We start from the raw sequence: 22,295 nt of genomic DNA on the forward strand, positions 1-22,295 counted from the left end.
TGATTAATACTGCCAGATGGTTCTCCCCAAATACTATACCAATTTATACTTATGAGTGTATGTATAAAAGTATTTTTCTTTGTCCTGACAGAAGATGGATGTTATGATGTTAAGATTTGATAGTGTAGGCTCAAGATGACATTTTATGCATGTTTTAATGAGCATTCCTTGATTTTAGTGCAGATGGATGTTTTTCCTTGTAGTTGATTTAAATGACAAATATGGGTGCCTCTTATTATTATTTTTAAAATAAATTTAGTTACTTATCTTTGGCTGCGTTGGTTCTTTGTTGTTGCACGTGGGCTTTCTCTAGTTGTGGCCAGCGGGGGCTGCTCTTCGTTGCAGTATGCAGGCTTCCATGGCAGTGGCTTTTCGTGTTGCATAGCACGGGCTCTAGGCGTGTGGGCTTCACTAGTTGTGGCTTGCAGGCTCTAGAGCGCAGGCTCAGTAGCTGTGGTGCATGGACTTAGTTGTTCCACGGCACGTGGGGTCTTCCTGGACCAGGACTCCATCCCATGTTCCCTGCATTGGCAGGAGGATTCTTCACCACTGTGCCACCAGGGAAGTCCCACAGCTGTTTCTTGTCACTACATTTTCCCTCTGTGACAACCTCTCCCTTTATCTCCCAACTTTGTCCCATCCACCATCTTCCCCTCCCCACCCCAAAATAAAAGTTAAAATTTGTGATTGCATGCCATCTGTACTTTTATTGATGAGTGAGAATTATGTTCTTATCAGTACTTTTGAATAACTGAAGAATTTCTTTGACTGTCAGGTACATTCACAGGTCTTAAATTTTTTCGGTCATTTATTCATTCATTCAAAGAAATAAATACTAAATGTGTACAATGTGCTAGGTATGTCTAGGTACTTAGTTACAGTTACAGTGGTTAATAGAAATTTCATGTACTCATTGAGTTTATAGTCTAGCAAGGCAAACAAGTATTAAGCCAGTTGTAGTAAATTAGGCCTACAGTTTTTGGCCTAGCCAATGAACCTGGTACATAACAGTTAACTGTATCTGCTTGTATTACTATCCCTAAAAGTTATACTTTTAGAGAGAAAAATCTGACTTCAGCCAATTAACTTAAGGGACACTTGAGTCATATGTTGCAGACTACCTTATATAAAATTGTTGAGTGAAAACCAGGAAGGCCTTATTGGAGTTGTTAATTAGGGGAGTGCAGATTGTAGCATCAGATTGCCTAGGTTTGAATCCTGGTGCCCTTACTAATTAGTTGGGCATCTTTGGGCAGTTTCTCAAACTTAGGCTTGTTAAAACCTGCTTGACAATGTTGCCGTGATATATTTCACGGAGGGTACTTGTCAACAGTGCCATGAACATTGTAATAGCTCAGTGAATGGTAGTGTTTGTTGTTCTTACATGTCATTTTACCTTTGAAACATAACATTTCTGTGTGTCTTTCCTTGTAAACTTAGGGAAAGAGAACAGCCGCCGCGTTTTGCTCAGCCTGGGACATTTGAATTTGAGTATGCATCTCGCTGGAAGGCTCTGGATGAAATGGAGAAGCAGCAGCGCGAGCAGGTTGATAGAAACATCCGAGAAGCCAAAGAGAAACTGGAGGCGGAAATGGAAGCGGCCCGGCACGAGCACCAGCTGATGCTCATGCGGCAAGGTAAGACGCGTTTCTGTGTAGGTGTCCCCGTTGACACCTATTACTAAGTCGCTAGTTAGGGGTTTAGAGACAGTTGAAACTGAAAATGCTAGAAAGAAACATTTCACTTCTCTGAGAGAACTTCCTTAGGAAAAAAAACTTACTAAAAATAAGTTACCTACATAAATAGTATTGTTGGAGGTGATTAAGGTTGTTAACTTTTGCCAGAAGTGAGTACATGCTTCTGCTGGCAAAGAGAAGCCCAGTGGGGTGATTCTTGGTATGTAGTTGTGGCATAAAGTCACATATCAAGATTTTGTTTGGTGGAAAGAAGAATTATGGCAAATGCTGGCTATTTAAGATTCTTACTACATGTCAAAAGATTTACAGATGGATATTCCTTGGCAGAGATGAAAAAGATTCATGTGTGCTGTTGGGTATGGGAATTCAGGAATACTAAATTCTGAGTATTTGGCAAGAACATTTTAAACACTTGAGGCAGAGCTAACTGAATTTTTAAGAGCACTCATAACAGGTGTTATACATAACATAACATTTACTCGCATTCATTGGTCAGATACCTAACATGTCAAGCTGCTTAAATATATCTCAGAAGCTTACTTCTTCCCATTCCTGTTTCTTGGTTTCTTTTTATCCCTGTCTATATTGTTTATCTCTACCCTTTCTTCTTTCCTGTTAATTCTCCAAATAACTTTTTCTGGTTCTTCCTATTACTCATCTTTTCCATTATCTGTAAAATTTTGGATTTCTTTTTTTAAAAATTATTTATTTATTTATTTTGGCCATGCTGTGCAGCTTGTGGGATCTTCGTTCCCTGACCAGGGATCCAGCCGGTGCCCCCTGCAGTGGAAGCACGCAGTCCTAACCACTGGATCCCCAGGGAATTCCCAAAATTTTGTATTTCTTAAAATAAAGCATCTGATTGCTTTCTATTTTGCTCTTAAATTTTTTGCACTTGTTTTTTTAACTTAGCACTTCAGTAAAGTTCTGTGTACCTTCTCTTGACTGCCCCCAGAGGTCATGGCGCCACAGACAGCTGCCCAATTTCTGCAGCAGACTTCTTCTTTTTTTAAAAAAATAAATTTATTTATTTATTTATTTATGGCTGCGTTGGGTCTTCGTTGCCGCACGTGGGCTTTCCCTCGTTGTGATGAGTGGGGGCTACTCTTCATTGTGGTGCGTGGGCTTCTCACTGCGGTGGCTTCTCTTGTTGCAGAGCACGGGCTCTAGGCACGCGGGCTTCGGTAGTTGTGGCACATGGGCTCAGTAGTTGTGGCTTGCGGGCTCTAGAGCGCAGGCTCAGTAGTTGCTGCATTGGCAGGCGGATTCTTAACCATTGTGCCACCAGGGAAGTCCCTAAAGTATTCTTTATACTAGAGCCAGTATTTCTTTAAAAGGTGAAAATTTGATCATCATTCATCTGTAAATCTTTTTGGTAGATTGTCATTTCCTTTTGGGTAAAATCCAGGTTAGTTTTTTTTTTTTTTTTTTTAACTGTTCAGTAAATGTTTATTGAGCAATTGAGCAATTACGGTCAAGTCACTGAATAACTGCGTTGATGCTAAATAAGTTAAAACAAACTCAGCAAACGCTAGAAACTAGTCAGACATTTCTGGTTTCATTTGGACCCTAAACCTAGCGTTTCTATAAACTGTAAAATACTCTTTTTCTAATAAAATTGAAGTCATTCATGTCATATACTAATATGCTTAAACTAGTTACGTTTATACTAGGTCTCTTGCAGAAATTTGAAAATTGTTATCTAAGATAAAGTTTTAGAATCATAGGCTGCTTAGACCTGGAAGAGAGAGCTTCAAGTTTATCCAGCCTTAGATTTTATGATTCAAAAATTTGGCCAGGGACTTCCCTGGTGGTCCAGTGGTTAAGACTCTGCTCTTCCACTACAGGGGGCCCGGGTTCAATACCTGGTCGGGGAACTAAGATCCCTCATGCTGCCCCTCATGGCCAAAAAAAAAAAAAAAAAACGGCTACACACCAGAATCTACTGGGAAATTAAAAAAATTTTAATTTCCCAGGCCTCATGGTTGCTCTAGCACTTCTGTCGAGTATGAATTGTTCTCAGCTCTTAGCCTGGCATGCACTTTGCCACTTTATTTTCCTGCTATCTATGGTCATGCCATAGTTAGGAAAAAACATTGATTAGATGTGTAAGCATTTGTGCTGAAAGATATTTGTTGCTGCTACTAACAGGCAGTAGTGTAACAGTCATTACTTGAACCCATATTGAATTTTGGTTGTAGAAGACACCATGTGAGGTACTGAGGATGTAGTGATGACAAAGAACAACATTTCTTTAGGCCTCGTAGAGCTCTTGTGAGCTCTTAGAAAACTTTGCCTCACCCCTAAGGGAGTTTTGACTTTTGAAGCAGAGTAATTTTGTAGTTATTTCCTATGAGCTTTCATTTTATTGCTTTTTGTGTGCTTATTTATAACCCATGTTAACAGTTTTTGCTTTATAATATTAGAAAAGCACATTGCTTATTGTATCTTAGTCCTTGCTTCTGGGTTTACTTCTCCTGAAGTACATCCTGTATTTCAGCAAAAGTCTGCAGGTGATAAATTCGTTTCAGTGTTAGTTTGTTTAAAAAAAAAAATTTACAATCTTCTCTTTTGTTCTACAATTTTATATTTTATCGAGCGCTTCTAAGGGTGTATTCAGGTTGGGGAGCAACTTGAAGTAATCTTAGTTCTTTGGCTCTGCAGAGACACAGGGCTTTCTAGTTCACCTATCTTGGAAATGGAAAGCTCAGACAGCACAGAAAACTGTCCTTTTCCCTGGCCCCGCCTTCTGCTTTCTTATAGGAGTCACTGTTTCTTCTGTATTTTAAGTTTCTTCTGTATCCTTTAATGAAAAAAAATCATGCATATGTCAGTAGGTGTGTGTGTGTGTGTGTATTTATTTATAACCAAGAAGATCTTTTTTGCTCCTTGCTATTTTACTTTCTGTATAAGTGTGTACGTATAGATCTGCTTCATTTTTTAAATGGCTTAATGATACTCTGTTAAATGGCTATAATTAGTTTTGCTCATCCTCTTTTTTTTTTGCGGTACGCGGGCCTCTCACTGTTGTGGCCTCTCCCATTGTGGAGCACAGGCTCTGGACGCGCAGGCTCAGCGGCCATGGCTCACGGGCCCAGCCGCTTCGCGGCATGTGGGATCTTCCCGGACCGGGGCACGAGCCCATGTCCCCTGCATCGGCAGGCGGACTCAACCACTGTGCCACCAGGGAAGCCCTGCTTATCCTGTTTTAATTGATGTCTAGTTCTCTTTCCAGCTTGTTAGTAAAAACAGTGTTGCAGTCAATATGTATATATCTTAGCAAATTTTTGTAAATGTTGATTCTTACTGGACACACCAGTTCCTTTTAACAATTGCTTCATTTCTATTTTACTGCTGTTTATGTAGTCCTTTCTAGATCTAAATCCCATTATACTTAATACAGGTTATTTTTTTGCTTCACTATCTGTTTTTTGTTTTTTGGTTTTTTTTGTGGTACGCGGGCCTCTCACTGTTGTGGCCTCTTCCGTTGCAGAGCACAGGCTCCGGACACGCAGGCTCAACTGCCATGGCTCTCGGGCCTAGCCGCTCCGTGGCATCCTCCCATACCGGGGCACGAACCCGTGTCCCCTGCATTGGCAGGCGGACTCTCAACCACTGCGCCACCAGTGAAGCCCAGGATTTCCTTTTCTGATGGTTGAATAATATTCCAATGTGTGTGTCTATATTTCTGTATACCGCATTTTTTGTGTGTGTACATTATGTATCTGTATGTACACAACCACATCTTTATCCATTCATTTGTTGATAGACATTAGTTTGTTTCCATTACCTTGGCTGTTGTGAATAGTGCAACGGACAATGGAAGTGCAAATGTGTCTTTGAGACCCTGTTTTCTTTTTAATGTTCCTTAACCGTAGTTCTCACACGTTTCTCACATAATTCTCTCAGCCCTATTTTAAATATGTTGAGTCATGACTTTTCTGTTCATCACTTGATTCTCTGATGTTTATCCTTGTGATTTCTGTCAGAAGGTTCACAGAAACAGTGTTCCTGCATCTTCTAAAACATCCATGGTCTTGTACTTTATAAAAAAATTAATTTACTTTTGGCTGCGTAGGGTCTTCCTTGCTGCGCGCGGGCTTTCTCTAGTTGCTGCTAGCGGGGGCTACTCTTTGTTGCGGTGCACGAGCTTCTCACTGCGGTCGCTTCCCTTGTTGCCGAGCATGGGCTCTAGGCATGCAGGCTTCAGTAGTTGTGGCTTGTGGGCTCTAGAGCGCAGGCTCAGTAGTTGTGGCGTACAGGCTTAGTTGCTCCGTGGCATGTGGGGTCTTCCTGGACCAGGGCTCAAGCTCGTGTCCCCTGCATTGGCAGGTGGATTCTTAACCATTGCGCCACCAGAGAAGTCCTCATGATCTTATACTTTAAACCCTCTCTTGAATGGTGTAAAATTCATGCTTCTTTCTCCCCTTTCTTAAGTACTTGATAGTATGTTTCTGTGGGAAAGTCTGAGATAAACCTGGATTTTTTTCCCTTCTTGTGACTTGATCCTTTTAACAGGCTTCCATGTGAATTCTTTTAAGGTTCAGTAACTTATCCAGGATATGTTTTCCGCCCAAACATTTTGTTATGAGAAATTTTAAACATAAAAATGTTGAAAGAGGGGAAATCCCTGGTGGTCCAGTTGTTAGGACTCTGCGCTTCCATTGCAGAGGGCATGTGTTGGATCCCTGGTTGGGGAACAGATCCCACAAGCTGCATGATGTGGCCAAAAAAAAAAAAAAAGTTCAAAGAATTTTAAGGTATTTAATACTTAGATTTTGTTACTAACATTTTACTATACTTGTTTTATTACATCTTTCCATCTGTCCAGTCTTATATTCCAGATGTATCTTATTGTACACCATCATACTTTTCTTGGGACCAGATGTGCCCTTTCAATCTATAGATTCACTTCTTATATTTCTAGGAAGGAGCTGTGTTAGATCAGAGAGCATATGTTTAGTCTTCATGACTTGAAGGATATTACATTGAGAGAACACTTTCCTACAGTCTAGCAAATCAGACTTAAAATTTGTCCATATTCCCCTCTATTCCCTTTTTGCTGTATACCCGTGTTTATGATATACTGCAATTATAGATACAGTTTTACGTCTTTTGTGTTTGTTAGGTACACAGTTTTAAATGTTATTTGGTCTGTTAGTGAGTAGTGCTGCAGCTGATACTTTATGTCTGTGGATGCCTTTGGATTTTTATTTTTTTTTGGCCGTGTGCGACTTGTAGGATCTTAGTTCCCCGGCAGGGTTGAACCTGGGCCCCTGCAGTGAAAGCACCAAGTCCTAACCACTGGACTGCCAGGGAATTCCCTGGATTATTTTTATAAGAAAAATTCCTATGAGTGTGATTTACTGGGTTAAAGGATAAAAAGCACCTCAGGTTACCTGTTTTTTGGGTAATATTTTCCTCCAGAAGAATATTATCATGGCAGTATACAAATATATAAGCTTTCGTGAAATTTCAGGAACCCTGGATATTAGCGACTTAAAGGAAATAATTTGGAAGATGTAAAATGGTAGTTCTGTTTTAAGTTGATAGTGCTCCTCATGACTGTTAGATAATGTGCTTATCTGATAATTTGATTGTCAGATCCTTTGAGCTAATTATTATACCCATGTTACTGGTGAGAAAGCACGATCTGAGAGGTTAAAGCACCTGTCTTAACTGGCCCAGCTTAAAAGGAGAAGATCCAGTTGTCAGAAAACATTCATGTTCTTTTCTTATTCCTTTTCATGGAAGAAAATGTAATTTTACATTTATTACTATATGTGCCCCTGATTTAAGAACAACTAACCTACAAAATCAATAATAAAACTGTTACAGGATGCACTGTATTGACTTTCTTGGGTAATTAATGATAGTAAGATACTTCCCATGCTTTGGCTTATTGAAGCATTTCCCCTTAGGAATAGAAATAGATTGTATATTTTTGGTCTTTACAAGTTTCGCCAGCTATAGAAATTATATGATAGTTATGGGGTCTCAATGTTGGTTGCAGAATGGAGTCATCTAGGGAGCTTCAAAAAAAAAATACTCATAGTTGGTCCACATCCCAAGAGATTTGATTTAATTGGTCTATGGCTAAAAGGTACTTAAGTAATTCTAATGAGCAGTCAGGGTTGACGGCTAATGGTAAAAATGTTTGAACTTAATTGTAGTCATGTTTGGGTTTTAAGATAGCTAAATGTTTTCTCAACTGGCATGTTATCAGAATCGCCTGGTTCCTATCCCATATACCAAAGCAGACTTTCCTGAGCAGAGTCCGAAAATCTTTAAAAAAATTTTTTTTTTAAGTTTCTCAGTTGAGGCTGAACAGCCAGGTTTGCAATGCTGGCATTTTGGAAAGAGCTTTGGAATAAGGATAGATTTGGCTATACATCCCAGTTGAACCATGTAGTGGCTGGATGGCTAGAACACATTTATAATCTGTCTGGATCTTTTTTCTTTGACATAATTAATACATAATTCAATCTGTAGGGAGGATAATACCTTGTTATAATTATGCCTGTGTTGTTATGGTTAAGATGTTTAGAGTTATTGGCACATGAAATATTAACTTTAACTGTTAAGTATTACGTTAAGTGAATTCTGAATATAGCGATTTATTAAGAAACATTCAATTAAGATAATATGTGTTTATTTTAGAAATTTCAGGTAACATGATTTTAGAAAAAGAAAATAAAAACAACCAATACTTGTGTTATTCAGGGTATTCATATATCTGTATATGTGTATATATATATTTTATGCATGCGTGCACATGTAATTTGGTAAGATATTACAAAGAGTTTTAATACTTGGGAAGTTTATCCACTGCTTCTCAGATGTGCAAAACAAATGTATCTTTCATTATCTTATTCTGCAGTGGAACCCCTGTTCTTTTTTTTTTCTGGAAATATATTTTATTGTTTTTTTTTTTGTTTGTTTTTGTTTATGGAACCCCTGTTCTTGATGATGTGACATGGGTTGGTGACAGTGGGAATGCTCGTCCTGTTTAAAGTGGTCTTGTTCATATCAGTATTCAGCCCTTTTCCCCTTTCAGGAACTGTCTCCTCATTGCCCTCCTTCATATGACACAGACCTGATGCAGGAGGAAACCTGCTGATTGTGTTGGGAGGGATGTTTTTGAGTTTTATGCCATGTCCTATCTCATTATTCGTACTGTTTGGTCTGGTTCTTACATGCCCTCTGCTGATGGTTGCCAAGGCATCTTTTTGGGCTTTGAGCTTGCTGCTGAAAAAAATTCTAATTTGTTTAAAACTATGTAAATGAAAATGTAGCTACTATTCTATTTTTAATATGTTCTAGACCCTGTTTTAAAACAGTTACTGCCCATTTTAATTTCTTTTTTTTAAATTTCTTAATATAAGGATGGATTTATTATTTTCTTCATACACATGAAGAAATGGGCCCAGAAGTGATAATAATTTATTACACAGCTTATAATCTTTCATTGTAAAATGATGTGATAGACAAAAAGGGAAGCTAGGTGCATGAGTATGAATAAGTTACTACATATATTGCCAGTCATAGAGAATCTATATGCTTATGAATATAAAAATACAGAAGGGGAAGCTAAAAATATTAATCTATAATCAATATCTTGTAGATTTAATGAGGCGTCAAGAGGAACTCAGACGCTTAGAAGAACTCAGAAACCAAGAGCTGCAAAAACGGAAGCAAATACAACTGAGGTAAAGAACATCACTATAACGTATACGTGAATATATGTAGGTTTCATTATGTATGTTATGAATAAAACTCCCAATGCCTGTTATCAACAAGTTATATAACTTGGAAAATACAGGGGAGGAAACCAAAATTGTCGATTTCTGACCACATTTAGGGAATTACTCCAGAAGATAACATAAATCTTTGAGATAACATAAATCTTTGTTATTCTATGTTTTTTATAGCTGATTATGGACACTTTGCAGACAATGTGAACTTACATAAAGGGCTTAGGCATTGTTTCGTATAATTTATTGTAAGAATGCACCATGATTTATGGGGCCATTTTTCCAGAGATGGATATATTTGCGTTGATCTGAGTTTTTTTTCATGTGTATAATACTACTCTGAATGCCGTTAAGCATTTTTGTACTTGTGATAATTTGTTTAAAAAAGATATCTGGAATCCATGGTAAAAAGGGTATGGGCATTAAAGATCTCAGTACATAATAGAGAACTGTGATGGGCAACTTAAAATCTTTTAGGTTAAGTAAGGAAGTTTAAGGGAGTAGTTGATCCAAGATGTAGAAACAAAAATTAACAGCTTTTCTTGTACCTGCAATATTCAGTTGTAAAATATGAGATAAGTATTACTCTTACAAGTTTCAAAAGTCATAATTAGGGGCTTCCCTGGTGGCGCAGTGGTCGAGAGTCCGCCTGCCGATGCAGGGGACGCAGGCTCGTGTCCTGGTCCGGGAAGATCCCACATGCCGCGGAGCGGCTGGGCCCGTGAGCCGTGGCCGCTGAGCCTGCGCTCTGCAACGGGAGAGGCCACAACAGTGAGAGGCCCGCGTACCGCAAAAAAAGAAAAAAACAAAAACATAATTAGGAATTGTTATAAACAAAGATATTATAGATTAAAGCAAACTTAAAATTTTGTTTTGAAAGTGCTATAAAAGTAGTAAGTGCTTGTGACAGGAAGTTAGGTGCTCATGGGAAATAAAGTGAAAAACTGTTAATGAGTTTGAAGTGTCTTCACGGTCAGGAGATAGGTACTAGACCATATATTTTAGTGTTTTTCTTCCAACTTTATACCTGATTATACCAACGTTTGTGTATTTCTGTCTTGGTACTTCTCTGATTTTACTCTAACCTACTTATTCTCAATTTATGGTACTTGGCAGGCAGCATCAGCATTCTAACCTAGGAGATTGTTAGAAAGTCTCAAGCCTTCCCTCTGAACTACCGAATCATAAACTGATTCACCTGTGCTTTGGTAAATCCTCCAGGTGACTCTGGTGCATCCTAAATTTTGAGAACCACTGGTGTAAATAACTCCCGCCATGAACTTCTTACACGAGGGACCTTTTTCAGTTTCTTTCTTGTTGCTTCTTTCCACTTCATGTAAACGTGTTAAAGTCTCCTCTACTTGTACAAAGAAAAGGAAACCTCCTCTCCCCTAATATAAACCTACCTGAATCCAGCTTTCTTCTCTTACATTTATCCTTGACAAGTAGGCTTTTAAAATTAGTGCCCTATACTAGTGTGCTAAAATAATAAGTAATTAAAACTAAACAATGTGGGGTGCAAACTACTATGTATGGAATGGATAAACAACAAGGTCCTACTGTATAGCACAGTGAACTATATTCAATATCCTGTAATAAGCCATAATGGAAAAGAATATGAAAAAGAATATATATGTATAAGTGAATCACTTTGCTGTACACCTGAAACTAACATTGTAAATCAACTGTACTTCAGTCAGCAAAAAGAAAAACAAAAACCAAGAAAAAAACAATCAATGTGGGGGAACCCAAAGTAGGGAATAAAAATATAACAGATGAACTTAACTATATTATATATAAATGGACAGCATTGTCACACTGGAAGGAGATGGGGAAGAAAATAAGGAACCTAAATAACTTTGGATAACTGTATCTTGATTGAATACTATAGGCTAGTGGCAAGAACAATATATAAATTCTGTAATCTAGTTAGTAAATGTATTTCTCATAGGGATATAGGTTTGCAATTCTGAAACTACTTTATGTATATACTTTTTTTCTTTCTTTGATCAAGACTTTATTGAAAATAATGTATATACTTTTTTAAGTGAATATATTAGTACAGATCAGTATGAACCAGGTTTCTCATTGTTGGAGAAAGAAAGAAGGGAGAAAGGCTAAAATTAAAACGACTCCTGTGATGTTTAATGGGGATTCTAAGTATCAGTATGAACTGAGTGGCATTTAATCTAGACAGATACAGAAATATAGACATGTATATGTACATCGGTTCGTATATATATACATATTTCCTAGCCCTGTCCATCTAGAAGCAGTGATGCCTCAGGAAAAATGAGCTCATCTAATGCCCAGATTTTTGTTTCTGAGCACCATTCTCCAATAAAGGGAACCAGGGCTTTTTGGAGAAGTGGTTGATTCCAGGATTTGAAAAGTCCAAGATGAGCCTGACAAATCTTGTGTCAGAGAGAAGCAAAGTACTTGAACAATGCTAGGGCATGTTGAGAGAACACAGGAGCCAAACTGAAGGTGCTCCTAAGGGCCAAAGTTGGAACAATTTCAACAACAAAATAAAAAATGATAGTATTAGATTTTACACTGTTGAATAAAGTAAATATCCATGAGTTTGTGCTGATAGAAATTATTTTAATGAGTAAGTAAATAAATGGGGAGAATGGACAACTCTTCCTTAGTTGTTAGAAGTAGAATTCCAAATAATAAATGTGAAATGAGTCTGAGAGAAAAATTACCAATGGGTGAATACTGCAGTAATACAGACACACCTTGGAGATACTGTGGGTTTGGTTCCAGACCAGCACAATATATTGCAATAAAGTGAATTTTTTTGTTTCGCAGTGCATATAAAAGTTACCTTTATACTACACTGTAGTGTTTTAAGTGTGCAATAGCATGATGTCTTAAAAAACAATGTGTGTACCTTAATTAAAAATACTTTCTTGCTAAAAAATGCTAACCATCTGACAACACAGGGTTGGCACAAAACTTCAGTGTGCAAAAGCAATATGCAATTTTTGGGAAGGGCAATAAAATGAGGCACGCCTATAGTTGTTTCATTCAAGATTTCCCAGTAGGTGCTAAGGTTGTTGCACAAAACTTGGGATACAGGATTTGTGGAGTCTCAAATTTGTATGAGGTACAAATGGAAACATAGTAAATTTGAAGTGGAGAAACCCAGCAGATACCACCATTACCAAGTGTTTAGGTTCGTATCACCCTTAATAAGACACGGACACCAGGCACCCCTTGATATGTTGCACCCAGAAGTGTACATTGTCATTTCTGTGGTTTTCTTGCCAAAGCTTCATAACCTTATGCTAGTCGTGAGAAAAGTTAAGACAAACCTAAATTGAAGGACACTGTACAAAATAATCAGTTCTCTTTAAAAGTGTCAAGGTCATGAAAGACCAAGAGACACTGAAGTGTTACAGACTCGAGGAGACTAAAGAGAAATAATAACTAAATGCAATGTGAGATTCTGGATAGGGTCCTGGAACAGAAGAAGGACATAGTGGGGAAACTGGTGAAATTTGAGTAAGACCTAGAGTTGAACTGTAGCAATGTACCAGTGTGAATTCTTGGTTTTCATAATTGTACTATAGTTATGGAAGATGTTAATATTAGGGGATGCTGCATGAGGGAGATATAGGAACTCTACTATTTCTGCAACTTTTCTGTAAGTTTAAAATTAGTTGGAAATGAAAAATGAAAAAGAGGACTCTATGTACTGGGGATACAATGGAAAACAAAAGACACAAGCTCTGCTGGTGTGGCACTTAGGTAATCTGGGAGGGAGGCAGACATTAGTTGGAATATGATCAGATTATTAAAAAGAAAGTGAAGCGCACAAAATAGAACGCAGTACTTACTGGAATTTTTAATAGGTTACTTGTTTAATAATTGAAATATTGGTTGCTTGACGTGATAAGTATTCTATGTACCTGGTAATTTTTCACCGAATGGTCTTCCATTAATCTTATTTAATGTTGCAGAGGTATATCAGATTCAATTTGAAATTCAGATAAGTGTGTACCAACAATATAGAGATATGTCAACAATTAAGTGATAATTTGATGTGTAACTTTTATGGTTGGCTGTATTTTAGCAGATACAGCCAGTGATAAATCTGTTAATCTTTTCTTGTGCCTGTGGAGTTTGTTTTGAAATTAATTGTAAGAATTGTTTCCTGATTTAAGAAATGTAAATAATGTGTTAAAATTGAGTAATTTTGCAGCATGTATGAAGGAAAGGAAAAATATAGTGTCTAGGAACTTACTTTACTAATAATTGTCAAATATATCCTGCCCTTGCAGCAGAAAGCAGATAAAAATACAGCAGCCTGCAGAGGTTGGTCTGACTCAGGAGGCTGCCACGTGAGACAGCCAGAGAGTCTGGACACGGCCTTTCTGTTTACCTTAGTTGGGAGACTGAAAAAACTGCTTAAGAAAATATATTTGAAAGAAATTAAATAATTTGGAGTATACAAAATTTTCTGGTTTTCATTTCAATGCTACAAATAAGTTAGGTTTTCGTGGGTCACTTCTTCAGAGGCTGTGACAGTGAAGGTGGACAGGGCTTAGATGGGCTGGTTCAGGCTGTAACTGGCCCACTTAGTACTTGTTCATTTGTTCTCTTCTTTCCTTCCCTTACTCCTTCCTACTCACTCATCTACCCATCATCCATCCATTCTTTCCCTTTTTATGTCATTTGACAAAGTATAAAGATCATCAGATGGACTGAGGCCTTTGGTGGGTGTGGAGGCCATAGTGCTGGACTGGAACAAAGAGCAGGACATTTTTATATCAGTCGTATCATAGCTTAGTGCCTAAAGCCTCTCAGGTTTCAAAGTCCTATTAAAATATGAGACAATTAGTGGGCTTCCAATTAAAATAAATTGTAAAATAGAGGTTTTATCAATTTCCAATTAAGTATAACATGAAGGAAGTTAAAATTCATCATGCTTCTTTACTTATTAGTTACATTTGTGAATATAACCTAGGAAATTATCCTTGATCCAAAGAGACATTAAATATAAAGATAATTGTTAAAGCATCTTGTGGAAGGAAAAAAATTAAACGCAAACATATGTACAGTAGGGAATGTTCCTATATGTTGCCTGTAAATTTATATTATGGAATTGTCAGTGTGGTGTAATCACAAAATAAAGTAGAAACTCTGGAATCTATAGGCAATGGAATGGAAGGAAAAAAATAGCAAATGTTTAAAGTGATTTTATACCTTTTTACCATATTTTTTCTCCAGATATAAATGTAGTCTCACATTTTATCAGAAAAAAATTGCTCTAACAATAGGGAGAAGTACATTATAAATTTTGTTTAAAATATCTTTTAAATTAAAAATGTTATGGCAATACATGTTTAAAAAAACTCACATGATACGTATGTGTACAAAAGAAAAAGGGCAATGCTCTTGTCTCCCCAGATTATCCCCAGTGTGATAGAAACTCTCATACTCTCTTCTCTGCTCGTACAAATGGTTTTTAGATGCAGCAATAGGAATACTATTGTTTTGCTTGCCTTTTTTCTGACACTGTACCTTAGACATTGTTTCATGTCAGTAAATGCAAATCTGCCTTTGTAATGGTTGTATTGTATTCCTTGTCCCTCATTTGTAATTGAATGTCTTCAACCTTTTGCCTTTAATTAATGTACAGTCTTGTATCTGTGTGTATACATTCTTGCACACATGTATAGATATTTCTGTTTAGTTTACTGGAAATGGATTTGCACACATAAAATTGTTTGCTACACGTTGGTCCTCAACAAAGTCATTGTTGCAATCTTGAAGACCAAAAAGCTTTGAGTATCATTTAGTGGCAGGATCTGACATGAGCCTGTATGATGCAAAACCTGACCTGTTTTACGTTGTGGTCATGCCAAACCTGTGTTATATTCGTAGAATGTGAATGTTCATCTTACTACAGAAGTATTAATGGTGTTGATTATTGGGTACTGCTGGGATATCATAATAGATCCTACTGGAGATATCATAATAGTATATTAAACCCTTTTTAAAGTCTGAAAAACACATGTGGCCTTAGAGTTTTTGAATAAGAGAATTTTTCCTGTCACTATGTACATTTTCAGCAGTGTATGAACATGAAAGTATTTTCTTAACCATAAAATTTATGAGTGTGTTAATGTACTAGAAATGGATTAACCGGTTTATTGGAATATTCTGTTTCCTTGAATAGAGATCTATACTGGGGACGTAGATATCTCAAAATCCAGAGTTTGCTTGAAATACCTTAGGAACATTGTCTTGTTACTTGCACATGGTCTGATATGAAGTCCTAACAACCTGTTTTCTTGCTGGCTGTGGGTGAAACCGCCATTTCTTTTAGTTCAGGTACTGTGTTTGGTGTACAAAACAACAACGAAGTATCTATACTTGGTGTAAAAGGGTGCTTATAAGAGTAGCCTGGAAAATGAGACCTACTGAGGGGGCATCAGCATTATATAGTCTTTGCTGTTTAAATTACTTCTTTGTTTTTGAGTGGAGAGCATGTATATTTGAGTTTGCATTGATTTAAATGTCAGACTATTACTTTAATATTATTTTGTAGGTTTTTCCTTCTTAATCATATTGTAACTAATTATGATTTAATAGTAATCCTGCACATACATATCTTTTTTGTTTGTCTTGTAGTTGTTGTTCCATGCTTGATATCTCTGGGGCAGAGGTTGGCATACTTTTCCTGGGAAAGGGCTACATGGTAAATATTTTAGGCTTTTCATGTCATATGGTCTGTGTATCAGCTATTCAGCACTGCTCTAGCCCAAAGGTAGCCACAGACAGTGAGGGAATGATTGTCCCATAAAACTTAATTTGCGAAAACAGGTGGTAATCAGACACCTGTTCCAGGTGCATACTTTCCTCAGTGCATTAATGAAATGGGGGAGAGAATGTTAAGGCTTCCTTTTGCACGTAGTAGGATTTTTGTCTAGGCAATGTGGTCCTTTGCAGTGGCTTGTATTGGAATAGGTTCTGAGTGTCTCTAAGAACTAACTCTGCTGTGCCAGTGATTGTGAATCCCAGGCTTTCTCTTTGTACAGTAATAGAGTACTGGTTTGAGCTTTTGGTTTCTGGATTTTTTGACTGTAAGCATATAATTATCCTAGTTATATGCTGTTACTTTACTTTTTTGATTTACCCTAGATAAATTATTTTATTGGTTTGTTTGATTTATTAATGGTTTAGAGCAAAATGAAGGTAAATCTGGTAAGCCACTCGTTATCACAGATTAGGCATAATGTATAAATAAATGATATACATAAATGATTTTGTTTTACCTGAAATAAAATACCGTATTATGGCTTATATGTCAACCACCCTGAGTTTTTATTTAAAAATCTCTCAGGCATGAAGAAGAGCACCGTCGTCGTGAAGAGGAAATGATCCGACACAGAGAACAGGAGGAGCTGAGGCGACAGCAGGAGGGCTTTAAGCCAAACTATATGGAAAATGTAAGTAAAATACTGGTTAACTAAAATGATTTTACATTGTCAGGTGGATGATATATATTTAGAATTCTTTAGATTCTGCTTTATATAGTAATATATTTTCTAATCTTTCTGAATTTGTCATGTTTATGTTAAACTAACGAATTTCTTAACCTCTTACAGGTAATAAATTAAAATTAGTTTCTGAAGATAATCATGCTTTATGAAATGAATATTAAATTTTTCTCCATTTTACTTTATCTTTTTTTAATTCCTACTAAACTAGGAATCTTGATAAATTCATCATCTCCACTTGACTGATTTTCACCGTTGATATTAAAAATTCTTTAGTTTGGTAGACATATAGAAAAGTAGAAGTAGTATGTGCTCATCACTCAACCATAACAGTTATCAATACTTAGCAGATCTTTTTCATCTTTAAGTATACCCACTTTCCCTAATTTTTTTATATGAAATCCCTGACTTCATATGATTTCATTTGTATTTCAGTGTGTATCTCTAAAAGATAAGGACTCTCAAAAAATGTCTTTATCGTATCTTAAAAATTGCCAGTTATTTAATATTAACTAGTAAAAGCTCCAGTTCGCCCGTCTTACTTTTTTTTTTTTTTAAAGTAGTTGGTTTCTTCAGATCGGTTGGTAAATCCAGTCATTTTAGTCTATAGGTTTTCTCTCCCTCTTTTTTTCCTTATTTTTTTTTTTAAAGAAACAGCTCCTCGTATAGAGTATCTCACGTCCTGGATTTTGTTGACTGTATCCTTGCAGTGATGTTCAGCAAGTTTGTTTATGCCCGAATTTCTTGTAAACTGGAGTTAGTTCCAAAGACATTATCTGACTCAGGGTTTTGTTTTGGGGGGGCAAAATGGTAGGGCAAAAAAGGATACTTCAAGTAGGTTATAACCCACAGGGTCTTAATAATAGTTAACAGAGTCTCATTGTTCACCTTAGATGAATGCCAGCTTAACAACTCACTCTAAAAAATACTTACCAGTATTTTTTTCCTCTGGCTGTTCAAAAGCCATGATTCTTTAGTAAGTAAGTTTCTGAGGCTAAATGTATTAATTCCAGTCATTGGTGTCTTTTCTGACTGTCTCTGTCCCTGTTCTTTTGTCCCTGGAAAATTAAAAAAATACTTAAATTAAAATGAATACAGACAGCAAAATAAATCCTGAGTAGAATATCAACAAGAACTTTTTATCTTACCTTCCATCAAGTAAATATCCTTTGAATGAAAATTATATGGCATTTAAATTCAGTTAGAAATTTTCTTATTATTTATAAGTCACACTAAAAGTTTAAATTAATAGATTTATAAATCCCATTAGAAAATTAGTTGAGTACATTTTGAATTTTCTTTTTGAATAATTTCTAGCATTATTGCAATTCTCTTTTCCTCTTGGATACATAGCACTTGCATAGTGACATATTTAAATGGTGGTCTTCTTTTTCATAGTTACATTTGAACATAAATCTGTTGGATTTATCAATGTGAGGATATTTTATGATGTTATAAAAGAATGGAATTAAAAAAAAATTTCAGGCGCATATATTTTGAAAACTAGCGTTTTTATTTTAAAATACAGTCAAGATGTAAACCACATGTGATATATTTCTTAGGGAAATTTTATTTCATTCCATTGAGGATTAGGAAATTCTTCCCAGTTCTTTTATGTACCTCAACGTATCTTTTTTTAAACTGCCTGCTTATAGTAAAGTTGGTGGAATTAGCTTTCTTAATATTTCTCTGGCATACACTTTATATTCTTGGAGCAAATGTGTAGCTATGTGTAATGATGTAAATCATTTAGGGACCAGAAGGAAATGATTAAATAAAATATTCTGTTAAACTTAAGTTGGCTACATCATAAGCTTGATTGCAGACTCTTTTCATTCTTTGAAGTTTCAGTTTTACAAAAACTTACACCAGTGTTTTTTAATATGTTCAGTGGTATTTAATATAGGTATAATTAATAAAGGACAACAGATAGTTTCGACTTTACTTTTCTATTGAAAAACTATTTAGAAATGTTGCTACAGTTTAAAATTGAAATACTGCAAATTCTTAAAAACATTCGAATGTTTCAAAATCATTTTAGTGGTGGGTAAAATTTTATAGATAGCCAAGGAACTTTGAGAATAAACAAATTAGATATTTAAAAATATGACAGATTTATTGGCATTTCAAAAATAGATCATTTATTGTTTCATAAGTATGCTCTTAGAAAACTTAGATGATCAAATATTTTAATATTAAGATATTTTTAAGTAGTTACTTAAAGTATGTGTTGCATATTTGAAGCATCATAAGATTAATTTGGCTGGAGCAGAGGTCTGCAAACTGTAGCCTGGAACCTCCACCCATTTTCATACCACCCTACCACAGAGCCGAGGATGGTGTTTACATTTTTAAAGGGTTGATGGACAAGAAAAAAAAAAAAAAAGACTACTAAACAGAGTATTTTTGACCCACAAAACCTAAAATACTCCTTGGCCCTTTATAGAAAAAGTTTGCTGAATCTTGGGCTGGAGAGTTGGTGACTTTTTTTTAAAATTAATACTCATGTTAGGCCACAAAGTTACTATGTTCTTAATTTTCTGGAAAGGAATCATAGTATGTAGTAATGGAATTAAATATCTAGGGGAAAATATAGTCTTTGTTCTATTTTTAGATATTTTTGAGATTAGAAATTATGAATAGACACAAGTTTTTCGTCATTTTGGTATCAGTTTTATTTGGTTCCTAGCTCCATAATGCTTATTAATATAAACTAATCAAGCACTAAAGAAATATTAACAAAAGCTCTATACTAGTCTTGACTGGTTTGTGTTAATAGAAGAAACATTGAGGCCATTGTTGCATTAGTTATTCTTCATTTTTACTTTGAAAACTGTCTTTGGGAAAAATTGTTAAACAATTTTAATGTTTGTTTTTGTTTTTAAAAGCTTTGAAATTAGGCCCTCTTATGTGCTTCTCTTTTCTCACTGTTCAGTATAAAGGGAGGAATCAAATGGTAAGTGTTCAGCTTGCCTGGGTAATAAAAGTCATGTAGGTTTACTTGGTTCGTTTTAAGATGCCACCTCACATTTCTTTCTAATATTCCTTTTAGGAATATTCCAGCACAACTAATAGTATGGGCTTTTAAGTATAAAATAAATACTTTGTCTTGAATAATATATATATTTTTTAATGTAACAAAAGACACATCTGGACTTCCCTGGTGGTCCAGTGGTTAAGACTCCTCACTCCCAATGCAAGGGGCACGGGTTTGAACCGTGGTCGGGTGACTAAGATCCCACATGCTGCATAGCGCGGCTCCTGCCCTTACCAAAAGAAAAGATGCGTCATGTCTGGTCATGGTTTTTGGGTTGTTGTTTTTTTTTTTTTTTTTTTTGGTTAGCTTTCAAATTTATCATAATATTATGACATACATGTGAATATCTATCTATCTATCTATATTTTTTGCGGTACGCGGGCCTCTCACTGCTGTGGCCTCTCCCGTTGCGGAGCGCAGGCTCAGCGGCCATGGCTCACGGGCCCAGCCGCTCCGCGGCATGTGGGATCTTCCCGGACCGGGGCACAAACCCGTGTCCCCTGCATCGGCAGGCGGACTCTCAACCACTGCGCCACCCGGGAAGCCCCATGTGTGTATATTTTTAAGAGTTTCAAGGATATGCCAGCTCTTCATCAGTTAGAAGCTGTCATTTTAATTTCATACCTTATTCCTCCTAAGAGGAAGTCATGCTCTTTGGTAATAGATCTGGTAATTATAGATTAAACATGTTAGTTTTCACTCCTGTAGCATAACACATTTTTGACTCCCATAACAATGTATATATTTTTATTCTGTGCCTTAATTGCATTTAGGTTTATCTTTACCATAGTGTATTTGAACCATTTTCTAGATAGTATTTACTAGGTTGAAATTTTCTACTTATCGCAGTTTTACAGCTTTGAACACATCACAGAGGTTATTCTGTTACAGTAAGAATTTGTGAGACTGTTTATGGTTGTCTTGTGACTTTTTACTATTAGGTTGTTTCACTTACTGTAGATTCAGTAGTTTAAACATTTAAGTACTGCTGTGTGCTAGTCTTCATTTGTGGATGCAGTTTGGTTTGGAGTAAAGGGGAGATTTTAATTAGAATATTTTTAAAACGCAGTTTCCTGGAGTAAACTTTGTTTTCTTGGAAAAATGAGTAAGTCATAAAATGTCTAAATGTCATTCTGGCTTTAGTAGTTGCATCATGTAGTTATAAAAATACTTTGATTAGGAAAATTGGGGCAGTGCTTAGATTGGATGCTACTTTGTTTTAAAACTTAAGAAGTTTCTTTATCTGGCATGGTAAATATTAATGTTTGGTTTTTAGTGAAGAAGAGAATAGCCCTTCATATCTGTTTTAAGATATATACATGAATTGATATGGAATAACTTTTATTCCTGTTTGAGTAGGTGAGACTGGCCCTCGAGAAATGAACACGTGCATAAAGACCCGAATGTGTATTATATACCAAGGCAGTAATTTGACCCATGTCAAATCCTTAGAGGTATTCCTTTGTAGCTCCTGGAATTGTTGAGCAGAGAGGCCACAGCAGATGTAGCCTGGCTAAGAGGGTAACACCTCTTCCACGGTAGTGTTTCAAGTTGTGCATCATAAGCACTCAGGGAGCTTTCGAAAAATGTGGGTTCTCAGGTCTCCGTCCTACTTAATTGATTCATTTGTGATCCCAGTAGATTCTGATGGGTTGTCCATTGACAGTTTCGACTAAATACTGTAGTTTTCAATCTTTGCAGCACATCTGTGGAACGTAAAAAGGAAAAATGCCTGAGATCTAATCCAGTGGGTCTGGATCTAATGCCTGAGATGTAATCCAGTAGCCATGGGATCTGCATTTTAAAAAGCCCTTCAGCTTGCTTATTTTCCTTGGCAAAGATCGAAAACCACTGGCCGTATGTTGCAGTGAGACATATGTTGAGACGAGAATAGTAGTAGCAGTTGAATTTTTTATGGGACCTGGGGAGTTTTAAGGGAGAGCTCAGGGTCATTGGACAAGGCAGACACAATTCATACAGTTAACAGTATAAATGGCACAACATTCTCTGTGAATCGCGCTCTGTGGGATTTTGGTGTGGCAACTTTTAGTTGGGCTTTCATCCTATATGTGGAAGGGAGTATTATCTCAAATGATACATTAATTTTTAGTTTTTAAAATATTTCATCTGGGCTGGAGGTCTACAGCCTAGGGTAAGCCAGGCCAAATCTGAACACTGCCTATTTTTTTCTGAACAGTTTTTTTGGAACACAGCTGTATTTATGTTTTGTTTATGGCTGCTTTGCCCCAAAATGGCAGCGTTGACTAGTGGTGACATAACTCTGAGGCTGTGT

General features: G+C 36.4%; 1 protein-coding gene across 12 annotated transcripts in view; it reads left to right on the plus strand.

Moving 5' to 3' along the window:
* Window positions 1-22,295, plus strand: part of PSPC1 (paraspeckle component 1) — a 108,222-nt gene that overhangs the window by 15,289 nt on the left and 70,638 nt on the right. For all 12 annotated transcript variants that reach the window (XR_007473177.1, XR_007473181.1, XR_007473178.1 and 9 more), the window contains exons 4-6: window positions 1,441-1,637; window positions 9,322-9,406; window positions 16,809-16,914. Coding sequence is in view for 2 of the 12 variants with exons in the window: in XM_049701259.1 (XP_049557216.1) it covers window positions 1,441-1,637; window positions 9,322-9,406; window positions 16,809-16,914 (388 nt within the window). In the remaining 10 variants the exon portion in view is untranslated. The remainder of the gene's footprint in view (window positions 1-1,440; window positions 1,638-9,321; window positions 9,407-16,808; window positions 16,915-22,295) is intronic.

This window comes from Orcinus orca, chromosome 18 (genome assembly GCF_937001465.1).
Source record: "Orcinus orca chromosome 18, mOrcOrc1.1, whole genome shotgun sequence".
NCBI lineage: Eukaryota > Metazoa > Chordata > Mammalia > Artiodactyla > Delphinidae > Orcinus > Orcinus orca.